Raw genomic sequence first — 18,708 nt, forward strand, 5'->3', positions numbered from 1 at the left:
CATTTTAAAATTCATCCCAACACTTCTTTTATTTTGAGTTAAAAAATTATAATTTCTATACTTTTGTTTAATCAATCGAAAAATCGATGTATTAGATAAGCTAGCTATTTTTTATTTTTAATCAAAAGAGAGATTAGTACTCTTTTGAGACTAAAAGCATGCCAATTTTTAAGAAAGATTTTTTCCTCAAATCTTTTTTTTTATTTATTTTTAGATCGTTTTGATATGATAGTATAAGATCCTACATCGACGAGTAAGGATTTGGTAGTTGACCATATTAGTAATGTTGGTTGCTAACTTGTCAGACGTGTTTTAGGGCTGTGAGGAGCCATCAAAAACAAATTTGTGAGGGCATTAAGGCTCAAAACAGACAATATCTGGCAGGTTGAGCCGGGCTGTGATATTTGATATCATAACTGACTTCACTGGCTGTTGTCAAAAATAAATTTTTAAAAGTAAAAAATATATTATTTTAATATATTTCCAATCGAAAAACACTTTAAAAATTAATTTTTTCACTATCCTAAACATAATTTGACAATCATAAGGCTTTACTTTATATATATTAACTATAAACTAAAAGAGAATGGAGTTTTACTATATCTCTTCTCATAAATTATTATTAATTAGAATAGTGTTTTGCTTTAATTTTTTTTATTTAATAGGGAGAAAACATTGTTTTCTTTGGAAAACACTGTACCATACATCAACCTTTTTTTTTGTTGCATTTTCACCCTTTTTTCCCTTTAGCAATTGATTTTTTTTCTAATTTAGTTTTTATATGATATGTTTATGGGGTTTAGAGTTGATGATTTATTTTAACTTGTCTTTTATATGGTGATTGCAGTATCAAAAAAATATCTCAGCATCGAGTTAATATAAGAAAAATATTTCAACATCGTAATATGGTCTATTCTTTAAAAAGTTTAGTTAAATAAAAAATGATTAAAAAATAACTAGGTTAATAAACTTTGTGATGTCAATGACCCGATATGACAATTTGGTGAGGCAACCTTGGTTGTCTTGGTTTGTGGATTTAGCGAGGTATTTTTTTTCTAATTGAACTTGATTATCTGATTGTCTATTTTTATTTTTATCATATAGTTAAAAAAATAGTTTCAGAAAAAAATATTTTATTAAATTTTAGAAAGTTCATGGGCTCGTTGAAGGGTATGATGAGTTTAAATTGTCTTTGTTTTTTTTATAAATTCATTGCTTTTCAATTTCTTTATTTGATATTGGATTGATTGAGATCGAGTTTCATAATTTGTTTTGTTTTGCTTTCTATAAGGTTATCATAATCTTGAAAAAAATCTCAATATTGGTTTCACGCTCGATTTTGCGATCGTCTATTTTTGTTGTCATATAATTAAAAAAAATAATAATTTATATATATAAAAAGCAAGTTATTAACCACAATAAAGTTTATTACCTTATTTGCGGGGTTGATGTGTTAACCCAGACTACCTAATTAACGGGTTTAGTGGGTTTACACATCAAATTTGATAAGTTTTTTTTAGTTTATGATACTTTAATTTTTTTAATTGTTTAGTGAGTTGATGATCGATTTTGAAAGCATCTAATGTTATCATAAAATTAAAAAAAATTATAAAAACAACAAAGTTATTAAACATGCTGAAGTCCATAATTAATCCAGGTTGCATGGTGATCAAGATCGATCTAATATGATATTATCTCAATATAAAAAAAGTATTATTGTCTTCAAGTTTTTTTAAATGTTATGTAATGTTTTTATCAATTATTTAAGTTATTTTTAAATCTATTAAATCAGATAATTAACTTTGGAGTGGTTTCAACATAGTTTAATTCGAACTCAAGTTAAGTAGAAAAATAAATTATTAAATTTCAAGATCAAATCACTTTATTACATTTAATAATATTATCAAAAATTCGTGATATTCTTATAATTTCTTTTTTATACAGAACCGAAGTAGAGCAAGCACGAATATACCAGTCTTTGCCTATATACTCTTCAGAATCATATCTCTACATGAAATATTTTATTCCTCCATGCAGCAGATCGTACCACTGCGGCTTGCACTGTCATACCACTACTACTCCGTGCCTTTCTTGACTCCTTTTCGAAAGCGGGACACGAAATATCTAGAAAAGTGGGATCCATTCTGGTAACCAAATTGAGTCAGTGTTTGATGGACTTAGCAATTTGACATGTTCCTGGCGGTGCTTTAAAGGCAGCCCTGTCCCTTGGCTAACACTATGGTCACTTGCTTTTTATATATATTCTCCACCTCCATGTATATTCGTCATCATTTTCTTTCCGGTCTATAAATATACACGGTGTTTTCAGTTTACAAGGGCATTCCAAATATATAAAGAAAAGATCGAGAGGACGAATGTTTGCCTTGGGGGCTTGCATGAAGAGGTAGAGAGTGTGATTCAGCCAAGGATGACTTGCCGGCAGCAGGTAAGAGCAAAGCTCCGTTTTTGGAAGTTCAAGGATATCATTACTTTTCCGGCCGGCAAGCTGTCCTTGGCTACATTGTACTCTCTTCTTCTCATGCAAGAACTACTTGGTAGCAAGAGCAAGAATAAGCCAGTCCAAATTAATGCTTGGCTCGAAGAGTATTACCAAATACCAAGGCGTATACATTCAGTTTTATTATTATTATTATTTAAATAATGCTAGATATACACGCAGAAACACATAAACTACGTACTACTGGTTTTTTTTTTCTTAATTAAAAGGTATGGCATTCTCTCATTCCTTTATTTATTTTAATTATGATTATATATACTTTGATATATAAGATACACATGCATGGCACATCCCATGTATGAAAAACTTTCTTATATAATATATAAACATCATATTCCGATTTAGTAATTACTCTTGGAGAGAGTTTTGAAGTATCATTTATATGAACTTGCTGTCATAATTACCCAGAAATAGTCATATTGACAAGGATAGAGGTGTGTCCGACAAAGCAAATGAAAAAGGAGAAAATGTATGCAATATTGCGTTATCTCAATCATGCAAAGAATCACGTACTTTTTATCTTTTAATTTCAAGTGGCTACCCTTTTCCTCTGCATCATTATCATAATCTTGCTGACGATCTCAGAAGCCCAAAAGCGCATTCTAGAGAGGACAGGGAAAGAAATCCAGCACCGAAATCAAATCATGATCAAAAAGTGCAAAGGCTATAACAATTATGCAATGCTCAAGGTCAAGGTGCCCACATGTGTATGATGACATTGCTTTAATGGCAGGGAACGAGAGAAAACATGTGTGGTTTAAATTTACGGCCAATGGGGCCAACCCTGGAAAAATAATTGCAACTATGTAAGTACGAATTTTATTTTCTAAATCTATGATGCGTTTGAAATTAGATCTAAAAGAGGTTGTTTTAATTATTTTTTTAATCCTTTTTTGTTCTTGCTTCTTCTCCATTTGAAATGAGATTGAATGATATGGTGTGGAACTAGAGTACCGCTCCTTGCCACTACCCAGAATCAACCATGGCTTCCCAGCTTGAAATCAACCCTCGACACTTGGAACAAACCACCACATAACGACCCTAAAATCAGCCACAACAACAACCAATTCAAGCCAGACCCCCGAGCAAGATAGTAACCTCAAACCACAAAAAGAAATTGCAGCTAATGCTTAGTCATGTTGAAGAACAGTAATGCTTTGACCATATCCTTTGCACAGAGCAAGTCCTTATAAATCTCCCCTGTAACCTTGTAAGAGCTTAGAGTCAGCTCTTACTTCCCTTCCCAACCCATTCTTTCCTTTTCTAAGATCTTCTGTAGTGATTCAAAAATCAATAGATTTTTATCATCTTGCTTCAAGATATATAGCCCTTCCAATATTCCAGCAATTGATGGCCTCCTATCTCTACTACTCTTGGAGAATTGTTGTGTCTGCCTCGAATCCGAGTTGAATTCTTCTCCCATGCCATCTTTATCTCGTACCAAACATAGCACTCAAAGATAGACACCCTCAATTTCTTTTTCCTTTTAACTAGTCTTACTTTCTTTCTTTGTATTCTCCATATACTTAATCTCCTCAGGCTAGCTCTGCAATATCTCCTCATGTTCCTGCACATCGGTGAAATAAGCTGGACAACATGGTTTCTATTCTCATTGCTTAATTTGATTAATACATGACACCGGATTGGTGAGTTCAACATCCCCAGGGCCTTCACAGGATACAACTTTACTATCCTCGACACACCCAACACTTTCCAAACTTGCATTTCCAGGTTCATCATCACGTTCTAATCTAACACAATCTTCCATATATAGCACTAGGAACCTCCTCATTCAAGCTCTGAGAGCTCTCAAAGGAAGAAGGATCATTTTTTCTTGCCCGCTTCTTTACAATTTTCTTCTTAATTATCCATCCAGCTTCCATTAACTTTCAAGCACAGTTCTTCTGTTATTTTTATAGCATTGACTGAACCATCATACGTCAAAAACTGAGGTTTAAAACAATGCTCAAGTCTCGTCAGTTGAAACAGATGAGGCTAGGCCGATGCGTTCAATGATAGCTACTTCATAGAAGATGTGGCTAAAATGTATAGTTGGTGATTAGAAAAACACCATGGATTAGATAGCGATTAACTACTATCGTGGAATTGTGGAATCGAGGGCAAAGACAGTTGGGTAGAAAAAATATCTCTTCGTGTCGATATAAACTAGATGAGTGACTCCGCTGTGCTGTTAGTTAAGTCAAGTTTATTTTTGAATATAAAAAAATTTATATATTACTGATTTATTTTAATAGAAAAAAAAATGTTAATTTTACTAAATATAATTTCAACATAATATTTTTTTAAGATTAAAATAACAAAATATTAGATTAACCTTAGATAACTTAGGTAGGTTAATATTTCAAATTCATGACCCGAGTTATAAGACTATAATAACTATATAGAAAGTAAATCAAAATAAATTATTAAGTCAAATTTCCAATCAACACAATATTGAAAGATGAAATTGAAAAAAAATCAATTAAAAAAAAAATTAAAAAACAATTCGGGTTAACATGTCAAACTTGCAACCTGGATCATAAGACCAAGATAACCCATTGAAAAACAAATTGAAACAAATTACAAATTTCAATCCCTAACTAGCCCAATATTGAAGGAAGAGATTAAAAAAAAATCAATTAAAAAATAAACATAAAAAACAACCTAAGTCAATCCATCAAACTCGTGACCTAGACTATCAGACTTAAATAACCTTATAGAAAAAAAATAAAAAAAGAACTTGATTTAACCTGGGTTAACATGTCAAATTTGTGACTTTAATAGATAACCCTATAAAGAGAGAGTAAAAAAAAATTATAAAATTCAATTATCAATCGTCCATGTCGGATCTAATATTGAACGATGAAAATTGTAAAAATCTTAATTAAAAGAAAATAAGCCAAGTTAACCGTTAATCACTATTACCGAGTAATGAGACCATGATAACCCGATGAAAAATAAACCAAAACAAATCATGAAACTTAATTTCCAATTAAACACAATATTAATTGATGAAATTAAAAAAAAAAAAGAAAAAATGAGTTAATTAGGTTAACTCACGACCCGAGTCATAAGATAATGACAACCCAATAAAAAGCAAATCCAATGTTGAAGGACTCGTGACCTAGATAATGAGACCAATATAACCTCTTGGTAAGAAAATAATAAAAATGACATGATTTAATCAGGATTAAAATGTTAAGACTCGTGACCTTGATCTTAAGACCAAGATATTCTTATAAAAAGCAAATCAAAATAGATTATGAAACTCAATTTCCAACTGACCAAATAGTAAATGATAAAATTAAAAAAAACATCAATTAAATAAAAGACACAAAAAACAACTCGAGTTAATTCAGCTTAATCCGTTAAACATTATTCTCGTGTTATGAGATCATGATAATCTAATGAAGAGTAAACAAAACAAATCATGAAATTTAATTTTTAATCAAATTAATATTAAAATGATGAAATTAAAATGAAAAAAAAAATTTGAGACAACTGAGTTAACTCTTCAAACCAGGTTTGCCTGTCAAACCTGTGATCCGTGTCATGAGAGTGTGATAACTAAATAGAAAAAAATATAATATTTAAAAATATAATTAAACAAAAAAATAACTAAAAAGAAAAAAAAACAAAAAAAATAAATAATACTATGCAAGGAGTGGTACAATAAAATACCCTCCTCTTTCTTTTAGTTTATAGTTATTTTCATCTCTATTTTTCTACACCCACACATAAAATCTTTAAACATTAACTAAATATAACTCTGGTGATCAAATATATTTTGTCCGTTGATGTTAGTTTGAGATGCATCTACAATCACGAGGACGAGTTAGAGTAGGAGCTCAATCAGCCAATCTGATGATGAAATCAACCCTCTTTTTATTAAAGAATTAATATTTTACATTTTATTATTACTTTGTGCATAAGTGTCTTAATTTTTTTTATATGCTAATCACCAAAATAATATTATTATTACCTCTATGCCTTCTTCCAAATGTAAAGGTTCGAGCTTGCACCAAAATAATATCTTAATATATAATTAGAGAGTGATATCACTAATTTAAATTTAGATTTAGATTTCGAGCCATTTATCTAAAATGACATTACCTCTACTTTTAATCGAGCATAGACTCCTAAATATTGATTTTCCAAAGCCTTGAACCTTTCCCTGACTTCTTGTAAGCTTTCTGATCAGAGGAAAGAGATATCATTATTTTCTATATAAAAAAACATATATTATTCAATATTAACCTAAATTGATATGCTTCAATCAAAATAACATCATTTTAAAAAGAAATTAAATCAAGTTTAAATTGATCAGGGATACAGAAAGCCCGGTCCAAACTTCCCAGCTTCTGAAAACTGATCAGACCTGGCCTGGGCATTACTGAACAAAGTTGAAGCCTTGTTGATGCTGGGCTCCAAATCTGTGGTGAATTAAGAGCCCAGGTCCACCTGGGTTCAAGCCCAGTAATAGCTTTTCATGCTAATAAGTTTAGAAAACACAATTTAGAAATCCTCTATAGTTTCGTTTTTATAGGTTTTCTGTTATTTTTCAAATAGAAAAAAGACATCAACAACACTATTTTTTTTTTATTTTAGAAATGTAAGAGATTAATCTTTTTTCATCTTCGTTTTTAGTTAAAAACACAGTAATAAACCATTAATAAATATGAGCCAACAATTCTGTTATGTTTGAAAAACCTCTTTCCTACTGTTTTAGCTTCGGTGCCTTTGTGTCACCTACCCACTTAGTTTTGTGTACCTCTCTCTTTCAAATGCTGCCACGTCACCATATAAAACTTTAACACCTCTGCTCAACAACCACCACCTGTCTTGCTTTCAACTCGCGAGTTTCAATTGATTTTTAAAATATTTTTTAATTTTCAAAATTTATTTTTAATATTAATATATTAAAATAATTTAAAAATATTAAAAAAATTAATTTAAAAAAAAACTCTCAAAATTTTATTATCTGTAATGCATACAATAAAACTCAATTCTTGCCAAATTCTCAAAAACGATCTCTAATTATCTTAATTAACCCTCACGTATTTTCTTTATATAAGTTATTTATTTGAAATTATTATCCCTTTTACCCAATAAATCTTAACACGAGTCGAAATTTTAATTTTAATTGTAAAATCTGATTTGACAAATTATTTCATAAATTTAAGGTCTAAACAAGGTCATCAAATCAATAAAATAACTTAATTTTTTAATAAAATTAAAAACAAGTTATATTTTCTTAAAAAATAAAATTTCTAATCATCACCTTGTTTTTTTAAGATTGATAGAAGATTGTTTGACTTTGTATTTTTATATATGATCAAGTGAGTTTTAAAAATAAATAAAATATTTTGAAATTAATATTTTTTAATAATTTTAATATGTTGATATTAAAAATAAAATAAAAATTTATTTTAATATATATATATATATATTTAAAATACTTCTAGAAATCAACATGATCACAGTACCCTCTTGTAAAAATGGCCGAAACTCACAATAGCCACGTGTAAATAACCCTAACTCCTTTTCAAAGCCTCCAACCGTCAACAAACATGAAAAAGTGGAAATAGCAATGGAAAACAAAATTAATTAATTAATTAAATAACTAATAAATAGCCTTTCTGGTCCTGCTCCATTCACGTTTATTTCTTTGAATTGATATTTTTTATGCTCCTCTCCTCCTAGCTCAACACGTTCCAACCTGACTCAGTATAATTGCCAAACAAACCGAAACAAAACTGTCTCTCCTCTCTTTTTTCTCTCCGAGTTGCCTTCAGCGAGTTTGAGTTCATGGCGGCCTCAAAACTCGCTTTTCTGTCAATTCTCTTCGTTTTTGCCCTAATCTTCACCGCCGTCGGTGTTAGGGCTGATGTTGATGATGATAATACAGCTGAGTCGGCTGCTGCCGTTGATTTGTCCGCGTTGAAGATCGAACTTGATCAACTCAAGTCTAAGATCCACGCACACGGTTAGTTCTTTTATTTCTAATTTTGCTTTTTATGAATCTGAAACTTTAGTGAAATTTTGAAGTTTGAATCTTAGGCTTTAGATACCATCGATGAAAGAAAGAATCTCATCTTCCATAGAAAGCATAATTTTTCGTAATTTTTGAGTGGTTATAGCAGGTTTGTCTGTGATCAGGGTGATTAATAAATAACTGATGCAAGGATTACAAAAATCAAGCCAGATATATTAATTAATTAATGTTTAGTTTTCTGGATTTAAAACGATTTTTTTAATAAATATTTTTACTAACCGTGTGGTTGTTGGGTTATGAAGAATCTCATATCGATGAGAAAACAAAAGAATTGAATGGTAAGGATGTCATGATAGCGCAGAAGGAGACAATTATTCAAGAGAAAGTTGATAGCATTGCGTCGCTGCAGAGTGAAATTTCATCTCTTAAGGTATGCGATGTTTTCGATTAGTCGTTTCGCATTATGGAAATAGGTTTCAATGTGCATGCTATGACGAGGCTTTTCTTATTTTATTTAATTTATTTTTATTGCTAAACAGAAAAAAGGGAAGATTGATGCTCAGGAGCTAGTTGGGAAGGCGCATGCACGTGCGGGCGAGCTAGAGAAACAGGTTTATTATTCTACTGGGTAGCCAAAGCTATTGACTTTGGAAGAAGTTTTGGGTGCCTTTGTAACTGTTACTTCTCTATGCAGACGGTGAAGCTCTCTAAGGAATTAGAAACACAACAACAGGAAAACGAGGCCCTGGAAGCCAGAGCAAGTGAAGCTGAAAAGAAGATTAGTGAATTGAACTTTAAGCTAGCAGATGTAAGTTCTTTGTTTGTCAGTGTTTCTGGAAATGCATAAAGTTTTGGAATGATGAAACAGCTTTAGTCCTTCCCTGTTCTCAGACAAGGCATTTTATTTACAATTTTGAAGAGTTTTAATGGTCTTTTGACTTTAATGTCCTACCTGGCTTTAACACCTGTTTAATTTGATATGCTAATGGACCCCCAAAGGTGTGCATCAGTGTCATGTGCATGCATATGCATATGCTCTTCTTCAGCTACTTAAGTCCTATTCTTAATTGTGGTATCACACTTACTTTTCTCTTATTTCAACATATTACTGCCTGTTTCTTTTTTCATCTTGGCACCAACTTCTTTTTCATATTTATAATCTGAGTTTGTCCTTCAATTTCTTAGTTTGTGATGGTTAGTAATGTGATACATAATGTCTTTGCTTTATAGCTTGAAAAGATTAATGTGGAGCAGAAAAGCAAAATCCGTAAAACAGAACGTGCTCTTAAAATTGCTGAGGTATCATACTATCATTTAAAACTCGCATCATGCTTAATGCTGGATGATGGTGATTCTTATACGTGATTTCCTTTTCTGTATGTCTTAGGAAGAACTGATAAAAACAAAATCTGAGGCCATTTCAAAGGCCAAAGAGTTAATGGAGGTAATGAATTAATGGATTTGTTTGCCATGCTCATCCATCTTTTATGTTCTTACATACTTTTCAGATGTTATATTTGAAAATGCTAGTTTAAATCATATGACGAACGATCTGTCCATTTGGTTTGAAAGTTCTTGGATTTTCTCTGTGCTCCTGTGAAATAATAGATATAGTAGCTGAAGGAAAATCCATATCTGTCGTCTGAATTTGGATTTTGATGTTCTCTGCAAGCCTTGAAACTTTGGAGCATAGACTGTACACTTCTGAAAGTTCTCTTCATGTTTTATATGCCTTTCCTATGTTGATAACACCCTGCTCAAATTAGCAGCAGGGCTTTTGGCAAGTGTGAGAATTTTTTTTTACTGAAGGTCACCTCAGATCATGAGAGAACATGGAAGTGACAACATGGTCATATCCTGACAGGAATGATACCCAATAATTTGCTAAATTGGTGATCAATTTTGGTTTTAGTTCTTTAATGTAGCATGTAAACAAAAGGTGCAAATAGCAGTAGACAAGCAAATACAGAAGGCCTCAATAAGAAAAGATAGCATCTATACAACAAGAACTTTGTGCGACTTTTATCCCTGACAAAAGGGAAAAAATTTCTGTCTTTCATTCCTACATTTAGGTTCATTGGATGATTTGGAAATCCAAATTCTACTTCAAGGATTCGGTTGAATATGGAAGCTTTTTTTGTTCATTATTGTACTATACGTGTGCATTATATGATATATATCACATGCTTTGGCTTCTTGAACCTTCTTCATTGCATAGGACAATTTTTTTTTTCTATACATGCTTTGGTTCTTAAAATTAATACTGTTTGCTAGAGGCTCATCAAAGGAGGATCTATTTGAGACCCGAATTTGGTGTCAAGAGTGAGCTAATTCATAGTTGTGTCTTATGACCAGGTTCACGGGGCATGGCTTCCACCTTGGCTTGCTGTACAGTTGATTCGTTGGCAGGTGATATGATGCCTGTATGGTAGTTTGTAAAATATCTTGTCATGTGTGTTAATATCATCTCTTTTCAGTCTCTGGCACATACACATTGGAGTGAGCATGGAAAACCTACCATGGAACTGGCAATTCAAAAGGTATAATCTTTTGGTTGTTGGATTGTGGTTTACCATTTTTGGTGGTGTCTGTTTACTATTTAGTTATGGTCCTGTGGTTAAATGCTAGCACCTCCCGAAAAAACCACTTCAATTGCAAAATGATGTATATTACTAAAATACAATGTTGACTCTTTGTAGGCCCTGGAGAAAAAAGCCCAAGCTGAAAAGTGGGCCGAGCCACATGTGGAAACAATTAAAACTGTAAGCTCTCTTTCTATGTTTTCCAATTTTCCGCTCATTTATTAATTGTTGGGAGTTTAGACCTAATTTTTTCGATGCAGGCTCGTGTTTTACCTTGTGTAATTGACTTGAGAAGCCTTTTAAGACTGATTAATTTTAAGCAGTGCAATTGACTTGAGAATCCTTTTAAGGCTGATTAATTTTTAAGCAGCATCTTCTGTTGTTCTGTAGACTAATTGAAATTTGGCTTGGAAAAAGTTTGAGTGAACCAGTAGCTCTGCACTGTTTATTGTTTGTAGCTTAAATTTGTTGCTTGAATGCTAATCTTTGGTGTTAACTGATTGGCCAAATAAATGAAGAAAACTGGATGTGTGCACTTATTAATTGCTTGCTTTTTTGCATGAAGAAATGGGTCCCAGCTATTAATGAGCAATGGGTTGTGATTACTACACAAGTTAAGCCTCATGTGCAATCATTAACTGCTAAAACAGTTCAAATTTATGAGGCCTCAAAGACTACAGTCACTCCACACATCATCAGAGTACAAGAAATAGCTGATCCTTACCTTCAGGTGTGTGTGCTGTTATATTGTCCCTTATTGTATATCTACCACCTTATCTTTCATCTAATATGTTTAAATTTGATCACAGGAAGCTAAAAAGTTCAGCAAGCCATATATTGATCAGGTTGCTACCATGACAAAGCCCCATGTTGATAAAGTTAAAGTGGCTTTGAAGCCGTACACAAAAGAGGCAGTTCATGCATATGGGAAGTTTTTAGAATCTGCAACCACATACCACAATCAGGTATCAGTGCTGTTTTATTCATCTTTGTTGCCGTGCTATGGTTGACTGCGTGCTTGTTATTAGAATGAATCCTGATTCTATATTGTCTCTATGAGTATGCTAGTCAAATGGATCATTTTAAGTGGTTTCTTTGGCTATTGTTATTGGAATGTACATGGAACCATGACTTAACATCTTGGCCTGGAGAAATACCATGACTTCATGCTTTTGCTTTGATTTTTTGGTTAAGGTGCAAGTCACTGTACAAGAGACACTGGAAAAGCACGAGCTCACAAAACCACTTGCAATGAAAGAGTTGATCTGGTTCATTGTATGTATTCGTGGTCGTTTATTTTGACCTTTTTTTTATTGATTACCTTTCAGCGAACTAACTTAATGAATGCAGTTTCTCAATATTAATTAAGGTATTCATCTTCCAATGTTGCAGGCCTCTGCTTTGTTGGCCCTACCTGTCATTATTTTGGCCAGAGCTTGTTCTTCCATCTTCTGGTCAGTGTCCTAATTAGCTATTATTCACTTTGATATTGAATTTTCTGTCTGTCTCGTTTTCATTTGCGGTTTATCAATTTTTTGGGCTGCAACTTGGATTTTTGATAAGTGTCATCCACAGCTTAATTAAATGTTGTTGACCTGAAATTTGCAGCCAAAAGGCAAAGAAACCTGCTAGAAATGCTCATGCCAATCCCTCTCGTCGCAAGGCTAAACGGGGGCATTCAGACAAGTAGACTTTTTGGTGCATTGCTCGGATTTTCCATTGCAATTTATTGGGGTACGTGTCATCATAAGCAGTGTGTGGGACATGGAATGGTTCCACATTTCTTCTCTCCATAACTTAACTGTGGCTCGGAGCAACTTGAGTCATTTAGTTGACAGTTAAAAGTTTTTTGGATTCTTGGCATGGCATTGAGTTGAGGGTCAGTTTGGATGTACACTTACAGGCTTCTACAATCTGTTTAGGATGCGACCCTCCATTGTCTCGTGGGACTTAGATTTGCCACTTCTTCAATTTTGTGTATATATCAAATCATTGATACTGCTGCAACTGCAGTAATGATTGTCAAAAAAGCTGTTAATTTCTCTTCCCTCCTTTTCTCCGCCGAGATGGGAGGTGAGAAGGTCATGACATGATATGCTCGATGGGGTAATTACGTGAATGGTTATAATTTGGAGTAATTAATGCAAAGGTTAGAACTTTGGAGGATTGAGGCAAATTAGCATCGGTAGACATTTATTTTTATCTGCCATACTGTAGATTACTAGTCATTATTTTCGGTACACAAGATCGACATTGTTTGTCTAATTCGTGTGTGCCACCACAAATGCCATAAATTATGCTTTTGGTCAGGAATTTAACCTTGTGTTGCTATGAGATGGTGACTTAATTCAGAAATTTTGTTTCCTGCAGATGGGACTTGTGATCTTTGCGTGGGCTTTTGGGACTGATTTTCCATCCACGGAGCACCCGCACCTGCAATTTCTTGCCTTTTAGTCTTTGTGAAGAATGTCTAGAACCTTTCACACTACAAAAGTTTAGATGTATTTTGAGTCATGTTGGTAGAGACCTAAGAGTTGTAATTTATTTTTTATTCTTCTCAATTTACAGTTGAAATGACTGAAATCTTCCCTATCATTTTGTTTTTTTCTAGAATCATGTTTGTTCAGCCATATTTGTTTGAACATGACTGGTAATCCTTTCTGGCACATGTATGTAGTCTTGACCGCCGGTGCTGCTATAACTTGGGGCCATCTGCAATGGACCTATGAGTGAGGTCCGTCGGCCCATTGGCATGCAAAAAAGTTAAATTTGAAGATGGGTTGGCCACCCGCTTAGAGCAGCTCTCGCTGCCTTTGTTAGACACTTTTATGGATCGGCCCTTGGATATTTCTGTTTTATGATCAATGACTGACCCAGAGTTTGCAGCCTGGTTCAAGCCTTTTGTTTTTCATTTACAAGGTTCGAATTCCAGATATCTTGGAGGTAGAGCGTCCCTTGTTCCTTTTAGTTATCTTCTTGTAAAGGGGTAAGGGGAGGGGCGGAGTACAGGTTAAACGCCAAAAGAACAAGGCTGATTTTTCTTGGTTCTAACTTTCTATCTGGTCAAATGCCCCATGAGGAACCTAGCTACTCTAGCAAGCAAGAGTGGTCAAGGATATAGTTGGAGTGGTCAAGGATATAGTTGGGTTAGGTTTTGGTTAATTATTGTATCCAATTTAGTTTATAATATTTTACAAATTTGATTCATTCAAATTTCTTTGGACATGAGCAGTTAGATATATTAGGAAGGGCTGCTTTTTTATTTTTTATTTATAGATATCACAAATATTCATTGATAGGTTTATATTGTCATGTTATAATTAGTTATAAGTTGTAACAAATAATTTAGACTTAATATATTAGCTAAATTAATCGACTAAAATGAAAGAAATAATTAAAAAAAGGGATACAAAATATAACAAAAAGAAAAGAAAGAATAAAGAGGTATATTGTTTGGATTGAGTTGGCTGAGTTTTAAAAATACTAACTCATTATCTAACTGATGATATTTATTTTTTAAATGATTTATCTACTGTAATCTATAATATATTATCTGAATTTAATGAGTTGGATCGAATAGGATAATGCAAATACTACCGTAGTCTATATTATCATGATGATATTTTTGAACAGCCTTAATTACTGGTGTGAATCTGGATTTACGTATTTGTATTGATATACACGCGGGGCCAGGATTGGTATACAGTTTTGATGTGGAGTTTTGCAGGACTACTACCTCCCCTTCAAGCCTCTATATATGTTTACTTGTATATTTTTTTGTAGGACCAGCCTTCAGCTTTGTCAGGTGTTTCATTTACCAGACCGCAAGCAAGCATGATCATTTGGTGGACTTATTGTTTGTTTTGTGCTCGCTTTTTTGATGCCGTCATCTCCTGAAAGGCCCACCCTCATACTCTTTATTTTTGCTAGCATGATCGTCTACGCAGTTGATCGTCGTCTATGGCTTCCGATATTGTGGTGCTGCTTAGTTATGATCTTCGTTGTTCCGATAACCATGTTTTTCATCTTTTCCTTTGGGTGTTTGCTCTAATAAGAGCTCACTTTCACCGTTCAGCCAGTCGATGACTAACAATATTTAAAAAACTCAAAACGGGGATATATAGAAAACGAAGATGCATTACAGCGAGTTCAATTCCTATGTAAAAATATCAAAATATCACGACTCCAAGTTGCTGGGCATTTTCTCTTCTTAACACCCGTGCTAAGACAATGAAGTTAAATATTGGGAACTGAAACATGCTTAAGCCTTAATCTATTGCATACTAGCTACTTAACAAACTTGTCGAATTTGCATATGATCATCTGAATACTTTCTCTCCATCTGATCTCAATATGCAGGCCAGTAGTTCTCCAAATCCATGCACTGTTGCATGCCCATGAATCTGTTGCTAGGCCCATTTGCACTGTTCATTTCTGCACCGTAAGCGGCCTGCTCTCCAGCATAAGAACTAGTACTAGTCATCATGGAGGGTGTCACATCATGTTGATTCATAACCGGAGGTGGCATTGGTCGCAGAACCGGTTGTGATGTAGCCCCTCCAAGATTCAAGTTCAACCCTGATACAGTAAAGCATCCTCCTGCTCCTCCTCCAACGGAGTAAGAATTAGTCAATGGGGATTGCATTGGTAGATTAATACCAGTTGAACCACCAGCCCTGAAAACCCTTGCAAGCTCTGCCTGAAGGTCTGCATTACTCATCATGTAGTTTCTTCCAATGGGGAGCTGGAAGTTGTCTGCAGCTTGCATCATCTGTGAAGGCATAACACTTGGTCCTATTTCGAGGTTGTATAAGGGATTTCCTGCTCTTGATTGGTTTGAGGGATATTTCTTGGCTCCTGCACTCTTTTGGAAGATGCGGCAAACCACCCACTCATCCTGCTGGATCCACATACAGCATGTATAGGTATATATGCTAATAATAATATATATTTTGGGAACAATAAATGAAAATATTTTCCTTTTGCTTTCTGATATTAATTTCCGTCCTAGCTATAGTGACAAGATGTGATACCTCTTTTGACTCATGATCAAATCGAAGAGGACAATATATCTTAATTGTTTTTTTAGTTTTTCTTTTTTTTTTCAAATAAAAGGTTTTTTTTTCTAGAAATGGTTCAAATAGTAGATTTTGTGCACCTTATGGAATTTTCCCTTCAGTATAAGAAGCATAGAGACTAATTATCTTAAATTTCAATCAAATCACACATCCTTTACTTTGCTGTTAAAAAAAATATCCTTTGGTTTATTAAATGCACTTTTCTACATGCTTGAATTAGTATTTTTTTTTCCTTTACTGCAAGAAGTTGACTTGATTTTTTCTCTACTCCAAGAAGTTGACTTGATGACTAAGAAGGTATGTCTCGTTTTCTTTCATTTCACAGGTTAAATTAACCTAGGGTTAACACTTAGAAATATTTATTAAATTTTTCAAAATATATCAAAATTTAGGAATTTAAGATTGTTCGGCGAGAAGTAACTCGGTTTGATATGAAAATTGATTTGAGGATATTTCTTTATTGTCATATATTATCGATAATTAAAGCTATTAAAACTACTTTTCTACATACTTAAATTATTATTATTATTATTAAGAATTGAGGCTGTTGGATTTAAGAGTGAGTATATTTCTTATACTCAATTGAAATTCTTCTATATTTATACTATATTTATTATTTACATGATAAGATTTTTTTTAATATCTACACTATATTTATTGAATTTATGATATCCAATTATCTATTATCTAAGTATTATTTATTATTCAATATAAAACAAAAAAATATTATATGCATGTGTGCCTTACATGCTAATTAATGTATATATTTTGAGTCTGGTTTTATATCAAACTCAACAATATTTATTACTTATTAGATAAAGTAATTTTTATTGAACTCTTTTAGTCGGTTCAAGTTAGTATCCATCAAGGTACGTAATGTCAAATTGTAATCAATAATTAATTAAACTTTAAATATATAATAATTGAGTTTAAATTCTTTCCAAAACTTTTAAATCACAAATGAGTGTTCATATCTTAATATCTTATATTGCTTTGTTCGCTAACAGAGTAACAGTTGGTAACTCGCTAGAATCTATTTCGTTTACAAGGTGATTTCTCTAGAGCTATGAAATGAATAATTAATGGAAAATCAAAAGAGCCAAAAACTTCTTTATTATGCAAAAAATATATATCTTAAAGACAAGATTTATCTTCAACTCTACCATACTTAATCATATTCCCTTAATAAAAAGGTGAAGAAAGAGCTCAGCTCGCCCTGTAGCAGTCATTAATTTCTAAGAAGATCCTTGGAAAATTAATGGCCAGTAAAAACATGTAAAAATGTTAACAACAACAATGACAAAACCAATTATTTTTCATGCACTTTTTGAGAGAGATTGTTGTTCCTTGGAGAAAAATTTCAAAAAATATGCATGATTTCTATATTTTCCATGAATAAATACCATGTAGGGTTTCATATTCTTCACAATATAATGAACAGAAACAGGCACACACACAGAGATATATACCTTGGAAGCTCTAAAGCCAGCTTTAGCGTGGACACGATATTCATGCATGACCCAATTGGTTTTCTCTCCCCTGGGAGCTCTCCCTCTGTAGAAAACCAACGTCTTCTTCATCCCAACTAGCTGTGACGTGACACTGTTGAAGATCTCCTTATCTTTTCCGGTAGTCTTCCAGTATCCGGTATTTGTTGCCCGGTTTGTTCTCACACCAGTTGGATATTTTCGATCTCTAAGACTGAAGAAATACCACTCCTTCTCTCCCATTTTTGCTTTTCCTGATTAAGAGCCAACAAATTTGAAACAATCAAGGATCTACTCAAAGATTATACATTAAGGAATTTGCTTATGTTTGGTGAGAAATTAAGAGAAACAAGAGAAGAGATGTATTATTGTATAAGAAGATAGATCTATGACCCCAAAAGTAGAACAAAAAATTGAATATGGTTATTTATGTCAACACTCTTGTCAAAATTTTATCATAAACCATTTGAAAACCCTAAATCGTGCTGCAAACCCTAACTCATAAGTGATGAGGGAAAGGAAAAAAATCATCAAGCCATCATGGTTTGAAAGGATAAATAGTACGGATTTTGACAAATCAAACATTTTCTTCTTGAAGGTTCGCTGCTTGATTTCTTCTTTTAAAAACTCAAAAGCTGGAAAACAAATTGATGGATCAAGCCAATTTCAAGCTGATTTTCAAGAGGGCTCTAGCAACTAGATCTCAAGTCAAAACTACCTGGAAGATCCCATGGTTCGCACTTGTTGAGATCTACATCACCGATGGCTCTACATGAGAAATCTGCATCTGAAATCTTGTTTTGAAGATAGTAAGTTATGAGCTCTTCATCTGTCGGGTGAAACCGAAATCCCGGTGGCAAAGTACTCTCCTCCTTTGCATCTCCTTCCATGTCCTTCTCCTTCCCAATTTGTTTCTTCCCTTTATCACTTATAGGATTCTGTACTACATCGAAACGACATGGATGAAATGATCAAAATTTCCAAAACCCTAAAACCATAAAATTTGAAAAAAAAAAAACATTTAAGCTCCTATGTGTTACGTACAAAG

General features: G+C 33.1%; 2 protein-coding genes across 4 annotated transcripts; one reads left to right on the forward strand and one right to left on the reverse strand.

Annotated features, from left to right (window-relative positions):
* Positions 1-8,127: 8,127 nt before the first annotated feature.
* On the forward strand, positions 8,128-13,690 carry LOC133674566 (uncharacterized). Of its 3 annotated transcripts, XM_062095750.1 has the most exons (15): positions 8,131-8,504; positions 8,816-8,943; positions 9,053-9,124; positions 9,208-9,321; positions 9,744-9,812; positions 9,901-9,957; positions 10,869-10,922; positions 10,991-11,053; positions 11,213-11,275; positions 11,661-11,825; positions 11,905-12,060; positions 12,290-12,370; positions 12,488-12,549; positions 12,704-12,829; positions 13,466-13,690. In XM_062095750.1, the coding sequence occupies exons 1-14, from the start codon at positions 8,327-8,329 to the stop codon at positions 12,783-12,785; spliced, it is 1,344 nt and encodes a 447-aa protein (XP_061951734.1). In that variant the 5' UTR covers positions 8,131-8,326; the 3' UTR covers positions 12,786-12,829; positions 13,466-13,690. The 3 variants fall into 3 exon arrangements, with proteins under 3 accessions (XP_061951736.1, XP_061951735.1, XP_061951734.1); XM_062095751.1 differs by lacking the exon at positions 9,901-9,957 and having other exon boundaries at positions 8,129-8,504; XM_062095752.1 differs by lacking the exons at positions 9,744-9,812; positions 9,901-9,957 and having other exon boundaries at positions 8,128-8,504.
* Positions 13,691-15,225: 1,535 nt separating this feature from the next.
* LOC133674822 (NAC domain-containing protein 92-like) lies at positions 15,226-18,671 on the reverse strand. Its single transcript, XM_062096082.1, has 3 exons — positions 18,379-18,671; positions 17,643-17,914; positions 15,226-15,992 (listed from the first exon to the last, which is right to left on the reverse strand). Exons 1-3 carry the CDS (start codon positions 18,548-18,550, stop codon positions 15,444-15,446), a joined length of 993 nt encoding a protein of 330 aa, XP_061952066.1. The 5' UTR covers positions 18,551-18,671; the 3' UTR covers positions 15,226-15,443.
* Between the last annotated feature and the right edge of the window lie 37 nt (positions 18,672-18,708).

Source organism: Populus nigra, chromosome 15, assembly GCF_951802175.1.
Source record: "Populus nigra chromosome 15, ddPopNigr1.1, whole genome shotgun sequence".
In the NCBI taxonomy this organism is placed as follows: domain Eukaryota; kingdom Viridiplantae; phylum Streptophyta; class Magnoliopsida; order Malpighiales; family Salicaceae; genus Populus; species Populus nigra.